Raw genomic sequence first — 21,324 nt, 5'->3', positions numbered from 1 at the left:
TGATAGGACACAAATTTCAAAATGGGGTGTTGAGTGCAAGATCTAATCCTTTTTTGAATGGATTTTGGGATATTAAGACCAGATAAGAGAGTAGGAGCAAAATAAGAGAGTTAAAAAACTATTATCCAAGTCAAGAATTTTTGGAATTAGGGATTGACTATGAATTTGATGAGTGATCTCTTTATTCATTCGAGAATAAACTTGGAGCTATGCAATTTCCTTCTTAGCTTGGGACTGTTTTAGTTCTTTCACAGATTTCTCAGGCATTTCATCCATAATAACTAGCATCTTTCTTAGTTACTCCCCCTTTTTCAGAAGTTCTAGTAACATTTTGCTTCCTCTTTTAAAAAATTCTAGCAACTTTTTTCACTTTTTCAACCAAATCTAAGATAGGGTTGCTAAAAGATTCCACCATAGGTAACACGTTCCAAAACTGTTCTTTAGCAACCATACTCTCCCCGTAAAGAACAATCTAGGAGCACTATGGTTGTTGTTCAAAGAAAGTGACATCCATGGACACATAAAATTTACTTGTTGCTAGATGAAAACATTTGTCACCCTTTTTGTCATTAAGTACCCAAAAGATATACACTTATAAGATCTTGGGTCTAGTTTACTTCATCCTTGGCAATGATCATGAACAAAAGTAGTCCAAGCAAATATCTTGGGTGAAAATGAAGAAATTAAGAAACCAATCATAGGAAAAAAAATATTCGATTGTATTCAAGGTAATTTAAATTTTAGAACATGACTAGGCATCCTCTTAATTAAGTATATAGTTGTTAACATATTTTGACCCTAATGGTGTGTTTGGGAACTCTCATTTGATGCATTAAATTCCTAGCTACCTCTAGGCTATGTTTGTTTTTCCTTTTGCCATTCCATTGTAATGAGAAGTGTTGTTATAAAAGATTTGGTGTATAATCCCATTGAGTTTGATCATCTTATGAAAATTTTGGAAAAAATTTCTTTGTTTTAGATTTATCTTTTAGAACATAAGTCCAACACACTCTAAAATAATCATCTGTAAAAGTAATAAACCATTTGTTAGGACATCAAGTCTTGTTTGTATGATACCAATTTTGTTCTAATTAAAGTTTCACCTTAGAAATTTTTTTTATCTAGTGACTTACTCTCCATTGAAGATCAAGGGTTGTTATTCGTCCAACTAAGAAGTCATAGGTACATCTAAGAAGGTTTAACTTATGACATGTTAGTCTCCAAAGAGGTATAAAGAGGAATGATACATTTTTTTAAATAAAAATTGATATTATATTGAAATAGGGGACGCTTGAGCGGGCAACAACGCTCAAACGCTGGGACCACTTAAATGCTTAATATTGCTCATCGCTCAAGGTGCTCAAGTAGCAGTTTAGTGCCCTTGAGCTCTCATGAATTTTCTATAGAGATTTGGAAGGTATTTTTGAGAATTTCACTCAAATCTCATTTGGAAACCTTGTGAAACCAAACCTCTTTGAGATATTTGCCTATAAATACCTCTCTATAACCCTTCAAAGGTTAGAAATAATAAGAGATTAAAAAGATTTTAAAAAGGAGTCTCTTTGAGAGAAAGCTTAATGAGCCACACAATACCTGATCTCTTATTCAAAGGATTCAAACTTTCAATCTTGGGTTGAAGACCTTCATCCATTCAATGAGACTAAAGCGTATTCACTGGAGCAATAGGAGGTTGCTGCTTCATGGGTGTAGATCAAGTTGTAGGTACTGGAGAGTAAATCTTTAAGGTAAAGGAACCAAGTAAATTTGTGTAACTTAATCTCATATAGTGGATTTAGATTAGCATTCTTAGATCTCATGGTTTTTTATCTCCACAGTTAGTGTGTAGGTTTTCCACGTAAAAATTCTTGTGCCTCTTTTCATATCTTTATTATCGTGCTTGCATTACCTATTGTTGAATGAATTGATAATTCCTAAATACTTACAAGGAAAAGTTAGTTATAATATATAAATATTTATTTATTTATTTATTTTTTTAAATACACCCATTCACTTCCCCGAGTTTTACCTTACTACACTACAGTTTTTTTAATTGGTATCAAAGTAGGATAAAAATCAATTTTTTATTAATCCTATAAGATAAAAATTAAAATTGTATTGATCATATAGAATAAAAATTGAATTTTTATTGATCATATAAGTCTAATATGGAATAATAAAAAACTGGAGCTCCTTTGAATAGTCCACCTTACTTTGATGGGATTAACTATCCCCACTAGAAAGGCCAGATGAAATTTTTTCTTAAAATGCAAGGTGAATGGGTATAAAATTCGATGAAACATGGATGAGAATTCCCATTGATTCTTGATGTCCATGGAAGATCAACTAAAGAATTAAAACCAAAACAAAATTAGGATAAAGTTGATAATGAAGGGAGTGAAGCCAATGCTAGGGCTTTATTTAGTATCTTTAGTGGAGTTTGTCCAGATGAGTTTCGAAGGATAACAAACTATAATCATGCTAAGGAAGCATGGGACCAAGTCCCTTATGAAGGTACTTTTGCTGTTAAAGTTTCAAAATTGTAAATACTTACTATTAAATTTAAGAATATTAGGATACATAAAAATTAAAACTTTTATTCCTTTTATTCTTACTTGAGTGATATAGTTAATTCTTCATTTAACCTTGAAGAACCTATTCCAAGTTCAAAGGTAGTAAGAAAATTTTGAGATCTCTCCTACTACCATAGAGGATAGCAAGGACATTGATTCGATAAGAATTGATGAACTTGTTGGCTCCATATAGACATATGAGATGACTCTACCTAGTTCTCAAAAGGCTAAAGATTCTACCTTTAAGGTTTCTCAGAATGAGGAAAAACAATAATACCAAAATGCCATGTAATATAACTAAGGATGAATTGGCTCATATGGTTAAAGAATTAAAAAGGTCATGAAATTCAATAAAAATTTTTTCAAAAATCAAAAATCAGGAAAATGAAAAAGACCTAATGATAAAGCCTCTAAAGAAAAGGATAAAGGTTCCTCCAAATGTAAGAAAGTAGAATGCTTTAACTATGGTGGTCTGGGACAGTTTGCTATTGATTTCTTTAGCCCCAAATATATCAAAAACTCTATGCAGGCTACATGAAGTGACACAGATTAAGAAGAAAGTGGTTCCAAAACTTTTGAAGATGCATGGTATGATCATACTGGTTTTTTAGCTTTTGTTGCATTTATGGAATCTGTGTTGGATAGTGACTATGATAGTGATAGTGAAAATGAATGCACCAATGATCAAAAAATTGATTTTCTGAATAATATTGTAATTGAGCATGAAAAACTAATTAAGAATTATTTAAGAGGCCATGATACTATTGAAGCTCATAAAACCAAAATTGATGTGCTAAAAGAAGAGAGCACTAATCTTCTTGAAAAATTAGATTTCTTGAATCTGAATATCATTCTCTTCTTCAGAAAAATAATGTTCTTATTCAAGATATGAAAAGTAATAAGTCCTCTTCATCCATGAATGAGATCTTTCACCCTAGAACTAAAGTGCTTAATGAAATACTTGATAAGTGCAAAACCCCTGGTGACAAAAGAGGTATGGGGTACATTAATAAGGATGAAACTCCTAGTGGATAAACGGTTTTTGTAAAAGGGAAAGAAGAAACCCCTAACCAAGTAGCATCTCTTAATACTCCATCACTATGCACACACTCTGCAAGAAAACTAGACACACTTAATGTAGGTGCTACACTATGTTCCTAGGGAGATTTGAATCTCAAATGAGTAGGCTAATGAATGAATTTAATTTCCTTAAAAATAACATCTTGAATAATGGAAAAGGAAATAAATCTAATAAAAAGCTCAGAAATAAACAAAGCTCCTCTAAGTCACCACTTAGGATTAAACAATTTTGGATGAGAAAAGATAGGCTAAATGTCAGGTTGTCTTCACCGCACTAAAAGCCAAATTCTTTGGTGAGTGGTACTTTGATAGTAGTTACTGTAGACACATGATAGGAGATAAGTCCTTTTTCACTTTTTTTTTTTAGGATTATAATGGTGGTACAGTTACCTTTGGGGATGCAATCTTAGCTCATGTGAAAAGCAAATGAAGTATATTTATCCATGGTTATCCTAATTAGATGGTGTTCTCTATGTAGATGGAATCAAGGCAAACCTTTCATGTATTAGTCAGATATGTGACAATGAACATAGGTAAATTTTTGCCAAGACTTATGCAAAGTAATCAACAAAAAAGGAAAAATCATAATCATAGAACATAAGGCAATTGATAATTGTTATGTAATAAATCCTAACTCTAAAACACCTCTTGTGTGCAGTAAGGCAAAGCTAGACCTTACTGAACTTTGGCATAGAAGGCTAGGTCACATAAATTATAGGGATCTTGTGAACTTAGTGAATAATGAAAAAGTTAGAGGTATCCCTAAACTAAGTAGTGAACCTAAACCTATTTGTGGTAATTTCAAATAGGTATTTACAGTTAAATACAAGGTTGATGGATCTCTTGAACGATGTAAATTAAGGTTGGTTGCAAAGGGAAATACACAAACATATGGAGTGGGCTATCAATAAACTTTTGCACCAATAGCAAAGAGGAATATAGTGAGAATTTTATTATCTTTGGTAGCTCATTTTGATTGGAATTCATAACAATTTGATGTAAAGAATGTCTTTCTCCATGGTGAAATTGATTAAGAAATCTATATGGAAGTTCATCCCAATTTTGGGGGAAGTTTAGACAAGAATAAGGTGTGTAGGTTGAACAAGGCATTATGTGAATTGAAACAATCTCCTAGAGCATGGTTTGGAAGATTTACAAATGTTATGTTATCTCTAGGTTTTAAACAAAGCCAAGGAGATCACACTTTGTTCATTAAACATTCCGATTCAGGGGGAGTTTCAACATTACAAGTATATGTTGATGACATAATCATGATTGGGAATGATCCAAAAGAAAAAGAGACACTTCAGTAATGTCTTGCAAAGGAGTTTAAGATAAAGGATTTAAGCAAACTAAAGTACATTTTGGGAATTGAAGTGGCACGATCAAAAGAGGGTATTTTTGTATCACAACACAAATATATCCTTGACTTACTTAAGAAGACAAGAAAGCTTGGATGTAAACTGGTAGAGACTCTAATTGAAGCAAATCATAAGCTTGAGGAAGCATTGGAAAACAAAGGAGTGGATCGAGGTATGTATTAAAGATTAGTGGGACAACTGATTTACTTGTCACACACAAGATCAAATATTCTCTATGCCATGAGTGTAGTGAGCCAGTTTATGCATAATCTAAAGAAGGTCTACTTACAAGTGTCTTTAGGATTTTAAAATATCTTAAAGGTATCTTAGGAATGGAAATTATCTTTAGAAAGGTACGAGTTTGTTCCTTGAAGCCTATACAAATGCCGACTACATTGAATTAATGGTAGACAAGAGACAGCATTAGGTTATTGCACCTTTCTTGGAGGAAACTTAATGACTTGGAGGAGTAAAAAATAACTAGTTGTTGTAAGTTCTAGTGCAGAGGTAGAGTTTAAAGCTATGAAACAAGGAATTTGTGAGTTTTTATGACTTAAAATCATTTTTGATGGCCTATGGATTAAATGGGAAGGACCTATGAAGTTGTAATATGATAATAAATCAACCATAAACATTGCTCATAATCTAGTACAACATTGACCGGAAAAAGTATGTTGAAGTTGATAGACACTTCATAAAAGAAAAGTTAGAAAGTGGGTTAACTTGCACTCCGTTTGTGTCATCAGACAGACAACTTACAGATGTTTTGACCAAGGGTTTGGCGAGCACAACATTTCAAGCAACTATTGGCAAGTTGGGTATGGATAATATCTATTCACCAACTTGAGGGAGAGTGTTAGAAATTTAAATTTTCCTAATTGGGGTCTCTTGTATATATTTATGTAATAGTATATAGCTGTAAATTAGATTAGGAAAGTGTGTATAGCTATAAATTAGATTAGGAAGAATAATTCCCGATTTATAAGGATTGTCTTGATTTATAGGGATTATTAATTTATTTTTTTCCTTAAATTTCTTTGTAAATATAGGATATAAATTAGAATTGTAACTGCAATAGATGGTTGTGGTATTCATTTTGCTTCTGCTCTACTTGCTTCATTCGTTCTCTTTCGTCTCCGCTAACACGGAAGAAGATATTAGAACCGGCAAACATTTTTTAGGAGCAACTACAACAGATGTGCAAAGGCACGGAGCTTGGTCTTTGCTAAACAAGATGTAACCACTCAAGTTCGATAGACCACCTAGGAGTTACAGAAAGCTAATGCCCATGTTTGAAGATTTCCAAAATTGCATGTTGAATTGGACAGAAAGGAATAGAAACACCAGAGGTTATGTTTTGCATTTGAGTATGAAAAAGGCTTTTCTTAGCAAGAGCTTGTGCAGAAAATGTTAATGGCCTCTAACCAAGCCCATGTTATTAAGCATCAGATTCCTGGGAAAGATCCTGGCACCTTAGTTTCTTTTTCTCGTGATGAGGATTTACAGAACATGAAGAAAGAATGTAATGAACTAAAAAATGAAGGATCAAAGAAGCTCATGATGTTTTTGTTTTCTACAAGTGACTTATTTGATACTCAGATGGGTTTGGACAGCACAATTGGCAATTCAGAGATTCAGAATGTTGTTGCTGTCAATGGCATGGACATGGGATCAAGGAAAAGCTCATCTCTACATGGTTTGGCAGGCCCTTCCTTAAATACTTTAGATGAGTTAGATGGGTGAAGCAACACTCTACCTTTGATGGGCACTATTGTCTTACCGCTCACAATTCAACCTTCTCAACCAATTCTACCAAATTCTTCCATTACTCGTGAAGCCAATCCACCATTTTACCATGGCCAGATGAACTACCAAGGAAAAACCAGTCAGCCATCAGCAGCAAATACATTGGTTACTTAGAGATTCATCACCCATCACAGTCTATTGCTTCCCTTTCTACTGCTGCTGTAAGTTATGTTTATAAATTTTCTGATCCAACTCGTTCCCTGCTTTGTCTATTGGAATTGGAGTTCCTAATGAATCAGCTGTTATATCTGTTAATGTTGTTTATCATAGCACTAAGAGTGTTAATAGAGCAAGAGAGAAGGTTAAATTAAGAGTCAGTGGGAAGCATGCTTTCAAAGTAGCATAGTTAATGTGGATACCTCTTTGAAAACTCTTCAATTGTAGTCCGAAGGTGGAAGTTATTGGCAGCTGTTATTTTCAACTTCTGAGTTGATGAAATCCCTTGACTCTTCTGTTATCCCCTATGATTGGTAGATGATGGCAGATTCTAGTAACAGGGCTAGGCCTGATCATTTCCTTTTACTACAGTGTTAGAGGTTTGTGCTCATTCCTAGATGGTCAACGAAGCTGAGAAGAAAATTAATGAGATTTTTCTAAAATAAGGCATCCAACCCTCTATTGAACATTGTGTTTGCATGGAAGAAGTCCTGAGCCAAACTGGAATGCTCTCTGAAGCAGCAGAACTCATTCCCAAAGTGCTAATCGAAATAAATGCCCAAGTTTAGGGTGTATTACTCAATGGGGTTTTAGGTTCTGGTGATATTGGACATTGAAAATTTATTTGTGATCATTTGTTCTAGATGGAGTCTTCAATACCCACACTAATGCTTTGATTGGGTTTTTCTTCAAGAATGATACAAAAGAAGTATTTGCACAATGTAATGATGCTGGAGGTGATAAAATTCTCAATGAGATCCTGAATTGTCTACCTAGAAGAGGCCGCCAAACTAGTAAGGGAGGATCTGATCATTGAACTACCACTGAGCAAATATCTACAGATGGGAAACGCAAGTCTCTAATCATGATAGATAATTTTTTATCATCCCACAGAATCAGTAGCGGCTAATATATCGTGTTTTTGACAAGCATTTGGAGGAAATAGGAAGGTTACTCTACGGGATTTGACAACTATTACGGGAGAAGAACTTATAACGAAAAAGCTTGGTTTGAACTTTGAGAAGGTAGAACATGATATGCTTGGCATTTGCAAGAAAAAAAGGGTACAATGTCTAAGGGTGATACTGTTATCCTTGATGGGGCTGGTGACAAGAAGGCCATGGAGGAATAGTGTGAGCTACTGAACATTTCTGATTATGACAAGAAAAGTTGCAGGAAAAGTTAGTCGGGTCTTCCGGTGGTGGTGTTGTCTTGAAAATGGGAGGAGCTTTGATTAAAACATTGGATTTCCACAAGGAGATTCACCATCTGTTGCAATGACAGAGCAGATATCATCAGAATGTTCACTTGAGAAAACCTGCTGGATTCCAGAAACCATCCAGATTATGCTCTATTTCAGCTAACTCTAACCAGAACCAGATATGATCTGGTTATCTTTTCTGGAGGCCTATTTTTTAGCAGTCGTAGTGAATCAGCTGCACCAAAATTCCCATCTCCAGTTCCTTTACTGCCAAGCTTAACTTTCTTCAGTCCAGGCTTTGAAATCAAAAGGAGAAAGCACCTGCCTGCCCAACCCCTAATCATTGGTGATATTCCTTTTCCTCGGGATGCTAGGACATTTGTAAAGGTCCTCCAGTCCGTGGTGCTGAAGGTAGTGTTTCGAGTTTGGATGAACCCACAATTTGTTGATTATAGTTATAATTTCATTATGAAAATCATTTCTGTAATTCAGCACATTTATTTGGGAGTTGAAGTGAAAAATGTCAAAAGCAATGCAGGCGCTCAAGTAACTGGTTCCCTTCCAAATGAGACAAGTATTTCAATAATCGTAGAGATGGGCTTTCCCAGATTTAGAACGGAAGAAGCTCCACGGCAAGCTGGAGTAAACAACATAGAGTTGATGATGGAGTGGTTGTTTTCCCACCCGAGGGAAACTCACAAAGATGATGAACTTGCTCGTGCACTTACCATGTCACTTAGGAACTCTAAATTCGATACAAAAGGGAATTTGAGGTTGAGGAAATTTACAGCTTTAGTAGATGACCTGTTGGCTGAGGGTGTCTTGACACTTGATATACGTGTTGGAGTTTTTGTTTGGGTTGGTCAGACTGCAAATCCTAAAGAAAAGCATAATGCTTTTGAAATCGGTCAGAAGCACATTGAAATCGTTGCACAACTGGAGGACTATATTGTCGTGAATCCAACCAAGCGTGTCACCTATGCTTCCCACACAGTTGGAAGGTACTCTGGCAAGCGATTTTGGAACCCTCAATATTTTAATTGGAGGAATTCTAATGTTTAAAACAGAACTCACCCTATGATGAAGACTCAGTTTCTGATGAAAGAATGGAGTTTCTGGCACGGAAACAATATTTATTCCTATCATAGAAGCAAACAATTTTCGTCGCAAACCAAATGATCAAGATGATGCAGGCTGTAAGAACAGCCCAAATGCATTGCAAATGGTCAGGCTAGATGACGAAGCTCTTCTCCAAGAGTTGAGGCGAATGCTATTGAAAATGGGAATATCGAAACAAAAACTAAAATGCTCTCCCTCTTCTCTCATGTTCAAAATTAAAAAGGATTAAGGTAGGCAATGGAATGAAACTTGGTTGATAGAAAGGATTTATTTGAATCAGAATGTATGTTGGATAGTTCGACAATGGCTGGTTCTAGTGATTCTGCACTGAAGTTGGATCAAAGACTTGCATTTCATGGAGAATCTATTTCACTTACTTCTTAAAGCAAAACCGAAGACTGTGCAGTCTAATTGGAAATTAACTCCCTTCAGAGCCAACTTGCCATCCAAATCTTAAAGGTTCAGAAATTCCAGTTATTTGAGGTGAAGCCAAGAGATAGTCTTGTTCATCTTCAAGCAAAGACACAACTCAGAATGATTCTGCAGAAGCTCTGATCTTAGAATTTGAAAAGACAGATTGCGATGAGAGATTAAGTGATACACTTGATGGTGATTTCCCTATGCGAATAAAGTATAATGGCCCTACTCAATCTAAAATATCAGAAACCACAGGAAAGTCTAAAACAATCTCCAGAATAGCAAGACCTCTACAAGGACTATTACGAACTTTACCACTACTAGCATGGTAATCCATACATGTTTCAGGAGAGGAGTGAATATGCTCATAACCTAATTCTCGAGAAGGTGATTGGTGGCTGTGAGTCAAGGTAAAATTTTAGTTGGAGAGCTAGGTTGCTATCTTTTGAAATCTATCAGTTCTTACGATGAACTAACAAGGGGAATTCCGAACTGATCCTTTCTGAGAAATTTTAAAGATCTTTTCTCCGATCATGATAGTTTTAATGATGCTCTTCTAAACCAGGATTTAATGCCTAGCATCACTTGTTCAGAATCTCAGAACAAAAGAACATCCTTAAGAGAGACTTTCGCTGGAAATTCAGAGCATTGGAATCTTTCTAAAATTGGTGCTTGACAAAGCATAGATGGAGGATGAAGAAATCAATAAAGACATTAGGAGCTTGGAAGAACAGCATCTTTGGCGGGCTTTCTAAGAAGCAGATAGGTAAACTACTGAAGATATTGTGCAGAAATTTAAGGCCATTCAGGTTTGATGACGAAATAGGGTTGGATAGAACCACAAATGTTATACTAAATCAGTTGCTTCTACTTCGGAGAGCCTCTCTGCTAGCAAATGTTGCACTGGTATCCAAAGAAGTCAACATGTTATCAGAACTGATTTCAGGAGGCTAGAGAAAATAACACAAACAAGGTCGGCACCGACGTATCCCTGCAAAATAAAGAAATTACAGATGCAGGAGAACTTCCAGGTTGTAGAATGGTTTTCAAACTTCAGGATTCCGAAGTAGCAGAAGTCTTTGAACAGTCTCCTCAGCCCTTTCATCAATTCCAATTGTAGCAACAATTTCTTCAAGCATAACAAAACTTGGCAACCTCATGGAAAAACTGATGAATGCTTGTATCAGAGCTTGTGGTGGTAAATCAGGGCATCAATCCTAAACTGGCAGTCAGACTGAACTACTTGGAAGGAAACTTGAAATTTGTGTGAGAAGAGAGATTGATTTGGGCACAAAAGAGAGCAATCTGCAGAGGTCTCCTCATGCATTCACCAACAACAGTCTCAGACACACCCCCAGGTCCCACTCCAGCATGGCTACCTTGGTGCACATCATCCTCCTCCTGATGCTTTTCTTTTCTTTGTGATCTCATACATTTTAAATCTGGATTTCAAAAAATTTTTTTTTTGTTAAAATAATTCCAATTTTCTTTAAATTTCATCCTTAGGAGTTTTTAGATCCATAAAATCCCCATATTCATAAACTAGTTGCCATTTTCCTTCTAGCATGCATTTTCACCATTTTCTTTATTTTTAAACTAATTTTCTCGATTTTCTTGATTTTTAATAAGAATGAATAATCTTTATGATTCCAAAAATAATGGAACTCATGGCATTAATTCATGCAAAAGTAAATTGGGTCTTGGTGGGGGCCCAACATCTATCATATCTTCTTTGATAATGATTCAATTGAGATGATGGCTTGGTATTAGATTGACTTGGATCCTTTTTGTGATATATATATATATATATATATATATATATATAAATGAGATTGTTTTACACCTATTGTCAAGCTAACCTTTTTTCCCCTTGAAGCACTTAGCTTGTTGCCCAAGTACGCTCTCTATCTTTCATTTTCAAAATTCTATGAATATGTATGTTAGACATGAACTATCTCCATGTTTTAACATTGTTCTTAGTTGCCTTGATATCTACTTGACTTTCTTTGAAAAAATGCATGTTGTGTGCCTTATTTTGAACTAACTTTGATGTCTTGTGATGGCGCTTAAGAAGTAGTCCAAGTACACACCCTAACTCTCCCTTATGATTGTGATTTGAATTCTTGTTTGGCATGCCAGTGTTAGTAGAATTTTAAAATCACCTTAGTTCTTCTTAGTACCCTAAGTTAATGGGTTAATTGTCATATTTCCTTCAACTTAGCTAGTAGAGACCTCTTTAGGGTTTAGAGGGATGCTACCTCTTTGAGGTACCTTCCCGATAGGTAATATAATCTCTAGACCTAGACTCGAGCTTTTTCAAAACATTGGAGTTACTTTTTTATGGTTTTCTTTCTTGTTTTATTTTCTCTTTTTAAAATAAAATAAAAGAAGTGGCAACTCCATTTTTACCAAAACTAATTTTTCACTATCAAAAGCTAGTCTCGCAGACAAGTGGGGATGCATGTGAAAAATGTGGGTCCACATAACAATATAAAAGTATTCTCATTTAAAGTTGCAACATTATGTTTGTAATTGTCCTTAATAGATTATCTCAAGGATTAGGCGCAAAAGTGATGAAAAATTCATTCAAGTTTGCTATAGTTGACAAAATGGAATGTAAAAAATAACATATCTTGTAATTTGTTACAAGTAAACAAAAGAAACTAACTCAAGAACATAAGAAACATACCTTGTTTGTGCCATAATACTGAACTATGTTCTCATGTTCAAACTGACTTAAAAGAGAAATCTCCTGGACCAATAAGGAAGGAATTAGAAGAAAAAAAATCCCATAATACAACCAAGATCGACGAGCACTTGCTCTTTACTACAATACCCATGTATGCAGTGGACTTGAGGGTAATTGTAATGTACAAAAAAAAAAGTTCAAAAAATTTTATTAAAAAAATAAGAAAGATTAAACCATATTTGATGAGCATTTCTTCAAAATAAGACATTCTTTTCACCTGTTCAAGTTGATAAATGCTTTGTTTGCCCTGGCTCCCTTGATCAAGCAATGAAGCCTCCTTCACAGCAAAAATGATTCTATCACTGCAAAAAATAAATAAATAAATAAATAAATGTGTGAGAGAGGAAAAACATAAACACGTCAATGATAGTCAACAAGAACTAATTTGATCATATCTATTCTCAAACCCACTTGTTTGATTCTTTATGGTTGGTAAACAACAAGAAGTTGATCACTGCTCATAATCTCATACTTTTAAGATAAGGAGGACTACAAAGAGAAAAACCTTAAAGGGGTCAAGACCTAACTTTCTCATTGGAAATGGAGGATGATAGATAAATAAGAAGCAACAAAGAAATGAAGCTAATAAGATCACCACTCTCTTAGTATGAGAAATAAGCAAGGAGTTAAGGTATCAAGACAAGAAGGATAAAATATTAAGAGTAGATGAACTAAAAGAATCTCTAGACCTTGAAACCAATAGATGTTAGGATAGAGGGTTTGAAATCACCACAAATCTTCCCAAAAGAGACTCAGAGTCATTCCAAACTAAGAATTGGATATACTAAGAAAACTAAAGAAACCTTGTGCAATTGCTTTCCATGTGCCCTAATGTGATCATTAAACAAAATGTTAGTATCCCAACCATCAGAGTGCAAACCATAATTAACAATAACTACCTTATGGAATGCAGTGTCATTAGCCCAAGCATAGCTTTATTGAAAAGGCTTTATTCCTTGTAGAAATCATTCCAAACCCTAAACCATTTCCATTCCTATGCCTATAAAATTGATACCATTCGATTAGATGTCCTTTCATTTTCTAATAGGCAAATAAATAGAAACCTCTCTCTTTCTTTCTCTGACCAATAAAAATTCCAAATTCTCTCAATCTTAGAAGGCAGTCTTGACTACAACACTAGTCTAATAGTAAACCAGTATAGATATAAGGTAAACAAGATCAATAAATGTAGCTCTTCATCCTAAGGACAGATAAGCTCTTTGACAACCTCTTAGTTTACAAGAGACTTTTTTTTCTAAAATAGGGTCTTAAAACTGAGGAGCCTTGAGATTTCTAAGTAAAATAAGCCCTAAACAATAGAGGGGCTACCTCATGGTCCAACAACCTAACTGGGAAGCTAGACTAAAGATTTGTCTTAACTCAAACTAATGCCTAACAAGATACTCTAAATTAGATTTATCTTAAGTCTTGATATTTGTGTAAACATTGAAAAAAAATTCTATTAATTATTCTTTCAAATATTAAAAGTGTGATTTAATCTTGGTACATATCCTCCGATCTACTACTATTATAAAGAGGAAAGGAGAAAGCAAATCCCATTGTGTGAACCCTCTACAAGCCTTTACCCAATCTTTCATACAACTATTCACTACCATAGTAAAAACAAATCAAAGATAGGCAACCTAAAATCTAAAGTGTTAATTTAGAGCCAAACCTTTTTTTGAGCAAAGTAAAGTTTAGTAAATTTCAATCAACTTGATCATATGTCTTTTCAAAATTTATCTTAAATACCATCCCCTCCTTGGCCAAGTGAACTTTCTCATCCACCATCTCATTGATGATCAAAGACATGTCCATAATCTACCTACTCTAAACAAAGTCTGCTTGCGAAGGAGAAATCTTCTCCTATAATACCTGTTAGCCCAAGGGTTCTCCTAATCGGGTTTTTATGATAACAAACCATGGTTAAGTTACTAATTGATTTGAATTGTAAAGAATCTTAGGCATTAATTTGGAAATTCATCAAAGGACCTAATGGATGCAAGATTAAGACGTTTAGAAGACCTTTAATCATAGGAAACAATTGTAAGATGAATGCATGGGTGCACTATGGTTTACATATCATTTCATGCATCTTTCAAAAACTTGGTTTATTCTTTAAAGTTTTATTTCCATCAAAACCAGAGTTTTATCAAATGTACCTCAAGCAAAACATTTCAAAATTGGCACATTAATTTACCTAAAGACCTTGCCTAAGTGATTAGAAGAGAAAAGAACTATAAAAAAAAATAGGTTTTCAGAGCCAAAACATTGAACCAGTCAAGGCACTAAGTCAACCGGCTCAATTGGGCAGGGTACCGGTCGACCAGTTCCCTTTGCCCAATCGAGGTCCAGTCGAAGAGTGCAAAAATATTCTCTCTTCTAGTAGCCTTCCCTTCCCGGTCAAGGTGTCCTCCTTCCCAGTCGACGTCGACCCCCAACTCAATCGATTGAGGTTGCTTTTTGTTTTTCTTAGCTCCCGAGGTTAGAAACCTATAAATTGAGAGCTCCATTTCATTTATGACATAGAGAACACTTGCATTTATTTGTCTACCCACTTGTTCTTACCTTAAAAGCTCTCATTTCTTTCTTGGTGCATTAAATCTTCACTTGCATATCCTTTAGTGCACCTTTGTGATTCGTCCTAGCTTTGATTTGTATTTGAGCTATCATTGAGCTAGGTTGAGGGATTCATTCTTGTAAAATTGAGTGTTAAAGCCTTCAAGTGAGTTGAATCTTGAAAAGATTGTGTAAGAGTCCATTGGAGCCGGAATCCAAGTGTAAAGGAGATTAGAAGCTTGGTTGGAACTTCAAGTTAGTGGAACCCTCACTCGATTAGGAGCTTGAGGAGAGTGGACGTAGGCAAGGAAGTGTCGTACCATTATAGAATCTAAGTTTGATTTCTCTAACTCTATCTTTTTATATTTTCATCTATTGTGCATGAATTTGTTATGTTGAAAAAGATTTTGAAAAACCCAATTCACCCCCCTCTTAGGTGTTTTCCTCATTTAAGATTAGCCTTTATTTATTCAATACCATCCAAACTCATAAGATGCATGCCATGAGAGGATGCTTTTGCTTTTGAAACTGGTGTAAAGGTTAGTAAAATAATAATCATGACATGTGTCCTCAATAAGCATTCACTTATCACATTGTGAATAGATCAACACTTAAGCAAATCCAATGAATAGAAGCAACCAATTTCTGATTGGAAAAACTGGTATATTTAGTAGTGTAACAACAAAGGTTTAATCTTATTTAGTCCCGTGGGTAGCCATTCACCTAGTAATAGGTTTAGGTGTCAAATGCAAAAACTAGTGAGTATTTTTCTAGGTACAAAGAAACAATATTGAGGAAAATGAAATTATACAACACTCTAAATTAGAATAAAGGGTTAGATTTGTAGCTAATAATCTTCCATAATTGACAAAAGCTTTCAAAGAAACACATTGACAAATGATTTGGTGGAGTTACATGTACTTACTAATTTGGTTGTCTTTGGCATATTGGTTTTTTTTTATTTATTTTTTATTAGAGACATATTGTTTATTCCATTTGGCACAATAATTTATTTAGGTGATAGTATTGGGTATAACAATTAAACAAAATGAGGAATGGAATTAATTAATCACTACAATAAAAGAGGACTAAAGTAAAATTAAAAAAAGGGAGAATTATTTTAAAGTTTAGAGGATAAAAAATGAGAAATGGTTGAATTTTTGGTTTTTGGATCTTAATATTTTTGACACCTTGGTTGCATGATCCCAACATTTGTTGCATTGTTCTTCCCTTATCAAATTTTTGCATTTTGGTCATATTTTTGTACTCTGATTTTATATTCTAGTCAAGTTGTTCAAGCCTCAATCACCTTTTTTAGAACCCTAATCATATTATTTAAACTCAATCACATTTTTCTTACCATAATAACATTTCATATCTTGATTATATTATTTCTACACTAATTATATTTTTCATACCTTAATCATTTTCATATTCTAATCACATTTTTCTATTTTGATCATATCCTTCATACTTAGATCGCATTATCTACATCTCAATAATATTTTATCAAAATTTCTACCTTATTCATAGAATGCATAATTTTTACACATTTTTCATCATTATCTCGAGAATAACACCAACATACTTAGCCTAAAATGGTGTGTTATGTGCAGGGTGAGTGAAGAGTCTATAACTCATGTTTTCTTACATTACCCAATAGCATTAGCAATATGGTGTAAGATTATTTGGACTTGGAGGAATTTATTGGGTCCCACCTAGAGAGGTGGAGGAGAGGCTAATAATATCATTTAATGGTTTTGGGGGATTTCCTTGAGGCAAGACTCTTTGGTGCATTGATGGCCTTACTTTAATTTGGATCATTTGGTAAGAAAGTAATGCAAAGATTTTTTAGAATAGATGAAGGATTCTATAAGCATTTTAAGACTTATTTTGTTTCTCTTCTTCACTGTTGGCTTCTACTAGGTTATTAGTGAAGCTTTTGCAAGTATCCATTTGAGCCTCATTATGCTAGGTTGGAACCTATTTGCTAAACTACAAGAATTATGGAATGCAATAAGTGAAGCCTACTCAAATTTAGGCAACTCAACACAAGTATAGAGATCATACAAAGATTCAATAGACCAAGCAAGGAGATCAAAGCGTAACAGGTATTATAGCATCCTAAAAAGTTTATGGCATGAACAAGACATGTTTTATGATCTTAAATGAAGTTGTGCTACCTATAGGGCTCGGTTTAAGAGGATGCTTGGAAAAGAAAAAGTGTTTGAATTTCTTGCAAGTTTGAATAAAGAATTAAATGAGGTTCATGGATGTGTACTTGGTAAAGAACCTCCTCCTACAAGAGAAGTTTTCTTAGAAGTCTGAAGGGAAGAAAGTAGAAGAACTATTATGATAGACAAGACAACTAATCTATTTTTAGTATTTCTACTATGGAAGGTCCGTCAACTGAAGTTGGAACAACAACTATCATAACTTCACCTTTTGGCTAAAGCCAAAAGCAAGAAGCTACCCCAAACAAGGGCTTAATGTCTGACTTTTTATTTCTTTGTAATGCCCAAGCCCTAATAAAAACTTTTTGTGGTAAGGAGACAACCAATGTAAAAGATGGTTAATTTGAAAAATTTGTAGAATTTATTAGGAACTCTAGGCGGTCAATAATATTAGCGCAACAAAAAGATGCAAAGCTGCACCATTTCAACAAAATAAGCCCTGTCAGTTCAAACATTTTACTGCCCACATCGTTATCACACAGGAAAAAAAATAATATTCCCAGGCATTTCAAAGGTACTGAAATGATCAATGTTTTAAAAACCAGACCGGACCGGCCGGTCCAACCGGTCCAACCGTCGACCGGTCGCATTTTCGGTCCGGTCCACCCTATTAAACCGTTTAACTATTGGACCGGTTACGAACCGCCTGAACCAGAGGTCGAACCGGTGAACCGGACGAACCGGACGGTTCTAAACGAACCGAACAGTCCGTTGGCCCATCATTTGACAAGCCCAAATTAAAAGCTGCAGGCCAAAAACCATACTGGGCCATGTCTTAGCATGACAAAGCCCACACCCAAACTCATTAAGTAGGCTCAGTCTTGAGGCCACAAGGGGGGCGTGCTGTAGCTTTCAATGAGGATACCTTTTATAGGCATCCTTTGCACCCTTATTTCTCTCACAAACCGATGTGGGATTGCATATGATAATATCAATAAAAAGGTTTAACAAATGCAACAAAAGGAGTTGAAGCTGGGACCTTAGGTTTTGAGGTATGCTAAGACACCACTCGGCTTACCCGCGTTTTCTTATTTGATATACCAAACAAAACAACATATATTGGATTTTAATTTTTTTTATAATATTAAATAAAAATAATATAATATTTTTAAAAATTATAAAATTAGTTAAAATTTTCATTTTTAATATATTCACATTTAAATATTGTATACATTTCATTTAATTTGATAATATCAAATATATAAAATAATATTATTGATTTTTAATTTATTCATATATATTTTAAAATTTTTATAATTATTTTTAATTTTAATAATATATAAATTACATATTTATGACGTCACCGGTTCGACCGCGGTTCGACCACCGGTTCGACCGGTGAACCGTGAACCGGTAACTTTTTCGGTTCAATGACCGGTCCGGTTCTGAAAACATTGGAAATGATAGAAACAATGATTAATTTATATATGAATATGAGAATCCAAAAACTCAATATATGTCCCATATATTAACACTTACTCAGTATAGCCTTTGTACACTCTTCCAAAAGATCCACTTCCTATAAGCTCACCCCTCTGCCAGGAATTGATGGTGCGCTTGAATTGGCCATTTGGCGAAATCCCATAGACTGACTCCAGAGTCGAATTCTCATCATCATCGTTTAACGTGCAAGAACAAGACTCTTCTGTCCCAATGTTCTCCCCATCGACCTTATTTCTCTCGATTTCCGTCTCCTCTTCTCCATCCGAAGGGTTAACAATTCCGCATTGAGCTGACGAATCCATATGCCTGTCACCTCGAGGAAAAACACGAGATTTCCCCATCCCAGCATTCCCTCCACTAACGTTATTTCTCTCAATTACCACATCCTCTTCATTTCCAACCTCAACTTTATCAGTGAGCCTAACCCTAGTTCCAAACTCTCTGGTCACCTCCTCCGCCACCGGCTGCTTCTCCGGAAGGAGACTAAGCGAAGACAGGCACATCCAGGTCTCCCGAATGAGAAAATCCTCCAGGGAGAGGCCGGGGAAGGGGCAGATTTTGTCTGACATGGCGGCTATCCATTGCATTTGGAAGCTGGGGTGTGAGGAGAGAGGAGAGAGGTCCAGAGAGCTGGTGCGTAGGGTGGTGGAGTCGTCGGAGGTGGCGTTGCGCCGATCCAGCAGCTTCCGCTTCAGCAGTTGCCGCTTCTGCTTGTGCTTGGAGTTCATAGCTCGCCGAACAATTGAAGTTGAAGGAGACGGCGGAAAGTTGTGGTTAATGGTGGTGGAGGAGAGAGTGTGCGGAGCTGAAGTAAGAGCCGTTTATCTCTCTAGAGATCGAGTTGAAGTTAGTCAGAGTGCAAGAGCAGGAAAGATCACTGGGAAAGGATAGGGTGGGAACGTGGCGGATTCCTAGAGGTCAGAGGTAGACCAGAGTCAACGATTTAGAGGAGAAGGCTGTTAATTAAGAATTTCCACACCCGAGTTGCATCACGCCGCGTGCCCAGTTGTACACACGCGATAATTGATTACTTCATTTTTTTAAATTAAATAACACTTTAAACCCCAGTTTTTCAAAATAAAAAATGCCTATATTAATATAAAAAAATATTAGATTTTGGTACACCCTATGTTGATTGGGTTTTTTTATACCTAATATGTTCTTACCCATTGTCCATGTCAGCATCCATGTTTGAAAAGGTAGAAGGCTTAAAAATAATAATAATTGTAATATAAAATTTCTCAAAATGAAATAAAACATTGACTTTATCCAATTGAGATTTGTGTGGAGAATTATAAGATAATATTTGAGAATTAGATGATACTACTGTTAAGATATTAGGAATGCTTTCCTTATATCATTATTTCCTTATATCATTTAGTGTTGAGATATTAGGAATGTTTAGATATTAGGAAAGTTAAGATATTATGAATATTGAGATATTAGGAATATTGAGATATTAGGAAAGTTGAGATATTAGGATATTAGTTGTTATTTCCTTATATTATTATTTCCTTGTATCATCTTTTCCCATTCTTAGAATGGTGATTACCCTCTATATATACTCTGTACATGAACGAAATAAAGTATGAATGAAAAACTATCATTCATCAATTTGAAGATGGTATCAGAGCCATGGAACTGAAATCCTGGATATTTTGTCGCTATGGTAGTCCGACAGCGATCAACCATCCTAAGACAAGCCCTAATATTGATAAGTCAACCTTCAAATGCACTCACTGCAATAAGACTGGTCCCACCAGTCTGGATATCCCACAATTTCAAAGCAACGACTCTTGGTATGACCAGGAAAACAATAAGGAACCGAGGGTTTGAACCATGGACCTTTAGATCATGTTTAGGCTATCAACACTTTGTTATTAATTATAATAATCGTGATCAACGGAAGAAGGATTCCAAGAAAACCTCGACTGCAATTGTTGCCGAAATAAAAACAGAGGCTAATGTTGCTGAGAAAGCCTCTGCATTGGTAGCCGCTACTGATCATGGTGGTAAGTTTTTAAATACTTTTACACCTGTTATTAATAGTACATGGATAATTGATTCTGGTGCTACAGATCATATGACTTTTGATTCTAGACAGGTTTCACCCCTTAGACCTCCCTCACAAAAAATTGTTTCCACAGCCAATGGTAACACAACCCCAGTTATTGGGGAAGGATCCTTAACTCTTACTGATACTTTGAATTTGGATTTTGTTTTAGTTGTTCCATCTTTAGATTACAATCTTTTGTCAGTTTCTCAAATCACTACAGCCTTATCTTGTATTGTCATTTTTTGGCCTGAATTTTGTGTGATTAAGGACATCCAAACAAGACAGACGATTGGTTGTGGTATTAAACGGGGAAAACTCTATTACTTGGACTTGCAGTCAAAGGATTCAAATAAGTTGCAACAAGCCTTGATGGCAGATGGATCTGAGGGGGAGAAGAAAAAGTCTGAAATTTGGTTGTGGCATCGACGTCTGGGACATGCTTCCTTTGGTTATTTAAAAAAATTGTTTCCTAGTTTGTTTGCAAAGAGTGATATTTCTGGTTTCCGTTGTGATATTTGTGAATTGGCTAAAAGTCATCGTGCTTCGTTTCCGTTAATTTTGAATAAAAGTCCG

General features: G+C 35.2%; 1 protein-coding gene across 1 annotated transcript; it reads right to left on the bottom strand.

Annotated features, from left to right (window-relative positions):
• Nucleotides 1-12,327: 12,327 nt before the first annotated feature.
• Nucleotides 12,328-19,529, bottom strand: LOC117926342. The gene is made up of 3 exons (XM_034845436.1): nucleotides 18,732-19,529; nucleotides 12,677-12,761; nucleotides 12,328-12,462 (listed from the first exon to the last, which is right to left on the bottom strand). Exons 1-3 carry the CDS (start codon nucleotides 19,421-19,423, stop codon nucleotides 12,379-12,381), a joined length of 861 nt encoding a protein of 286 aa, XP_034701327.1. The 5' UTR covers nucleotides 19,424-19,529; the 3' UTR covers nucleotides 12,328-12,378.
• Between the last annotated feature and the right edge of the window lie 1,795 nt (nucleotides 19,530-21,324).

This window comes from Vitis riparia, chromosome 12 (assembly GCF_004353265.1).
Source record: "Vitis riparia cultivar Riparia Gloire de Montpellier isolate 1030 chromosome 12, EGFV_Vit.rip_1.0, whole genome shotgun sequence".
In the NCBI taxonomy this organism is placed as follows: domain Eukaryota; kingdom Viridiplantae; phylum Streptophyta; class Magnoliopsida; order Vitales; family Vitaceae; genus Vitis; species Vitis riparia.
Note: the sequence above shows the minus strand (reverse complement) of the source record. Positions and strands in the feature narration are given on the sequence as shown.

What these genes read in the sequence shown, in the direction of transcription:
- LOC117926342 (XM_034845436.1), bottom strand. Translation starts at nt 19,423, where the DNA reads ATGAACTCCAAGCACAAGCAGAAGCGGCAACTGCTGAAGCGGAAGCTG. An exon ending in GTGTACAAAGGCTATACTGA is followed by an intron (nt 12,762 to 18,731) that starts GTAAGTGTTAAT and finishes TATTTTTTGCAG; the next exon opens with TGATAGAATCATTTTTGCTG. An exon ending in GCATTTATCAACTTGAACAG is followed by an intron (nt 12,463 to 12,676) that starts GTGAAAAGAATG and finishes TTATTGGTCCAG; the next exon opens with GAGATTTCTCTTTTAAGTCA.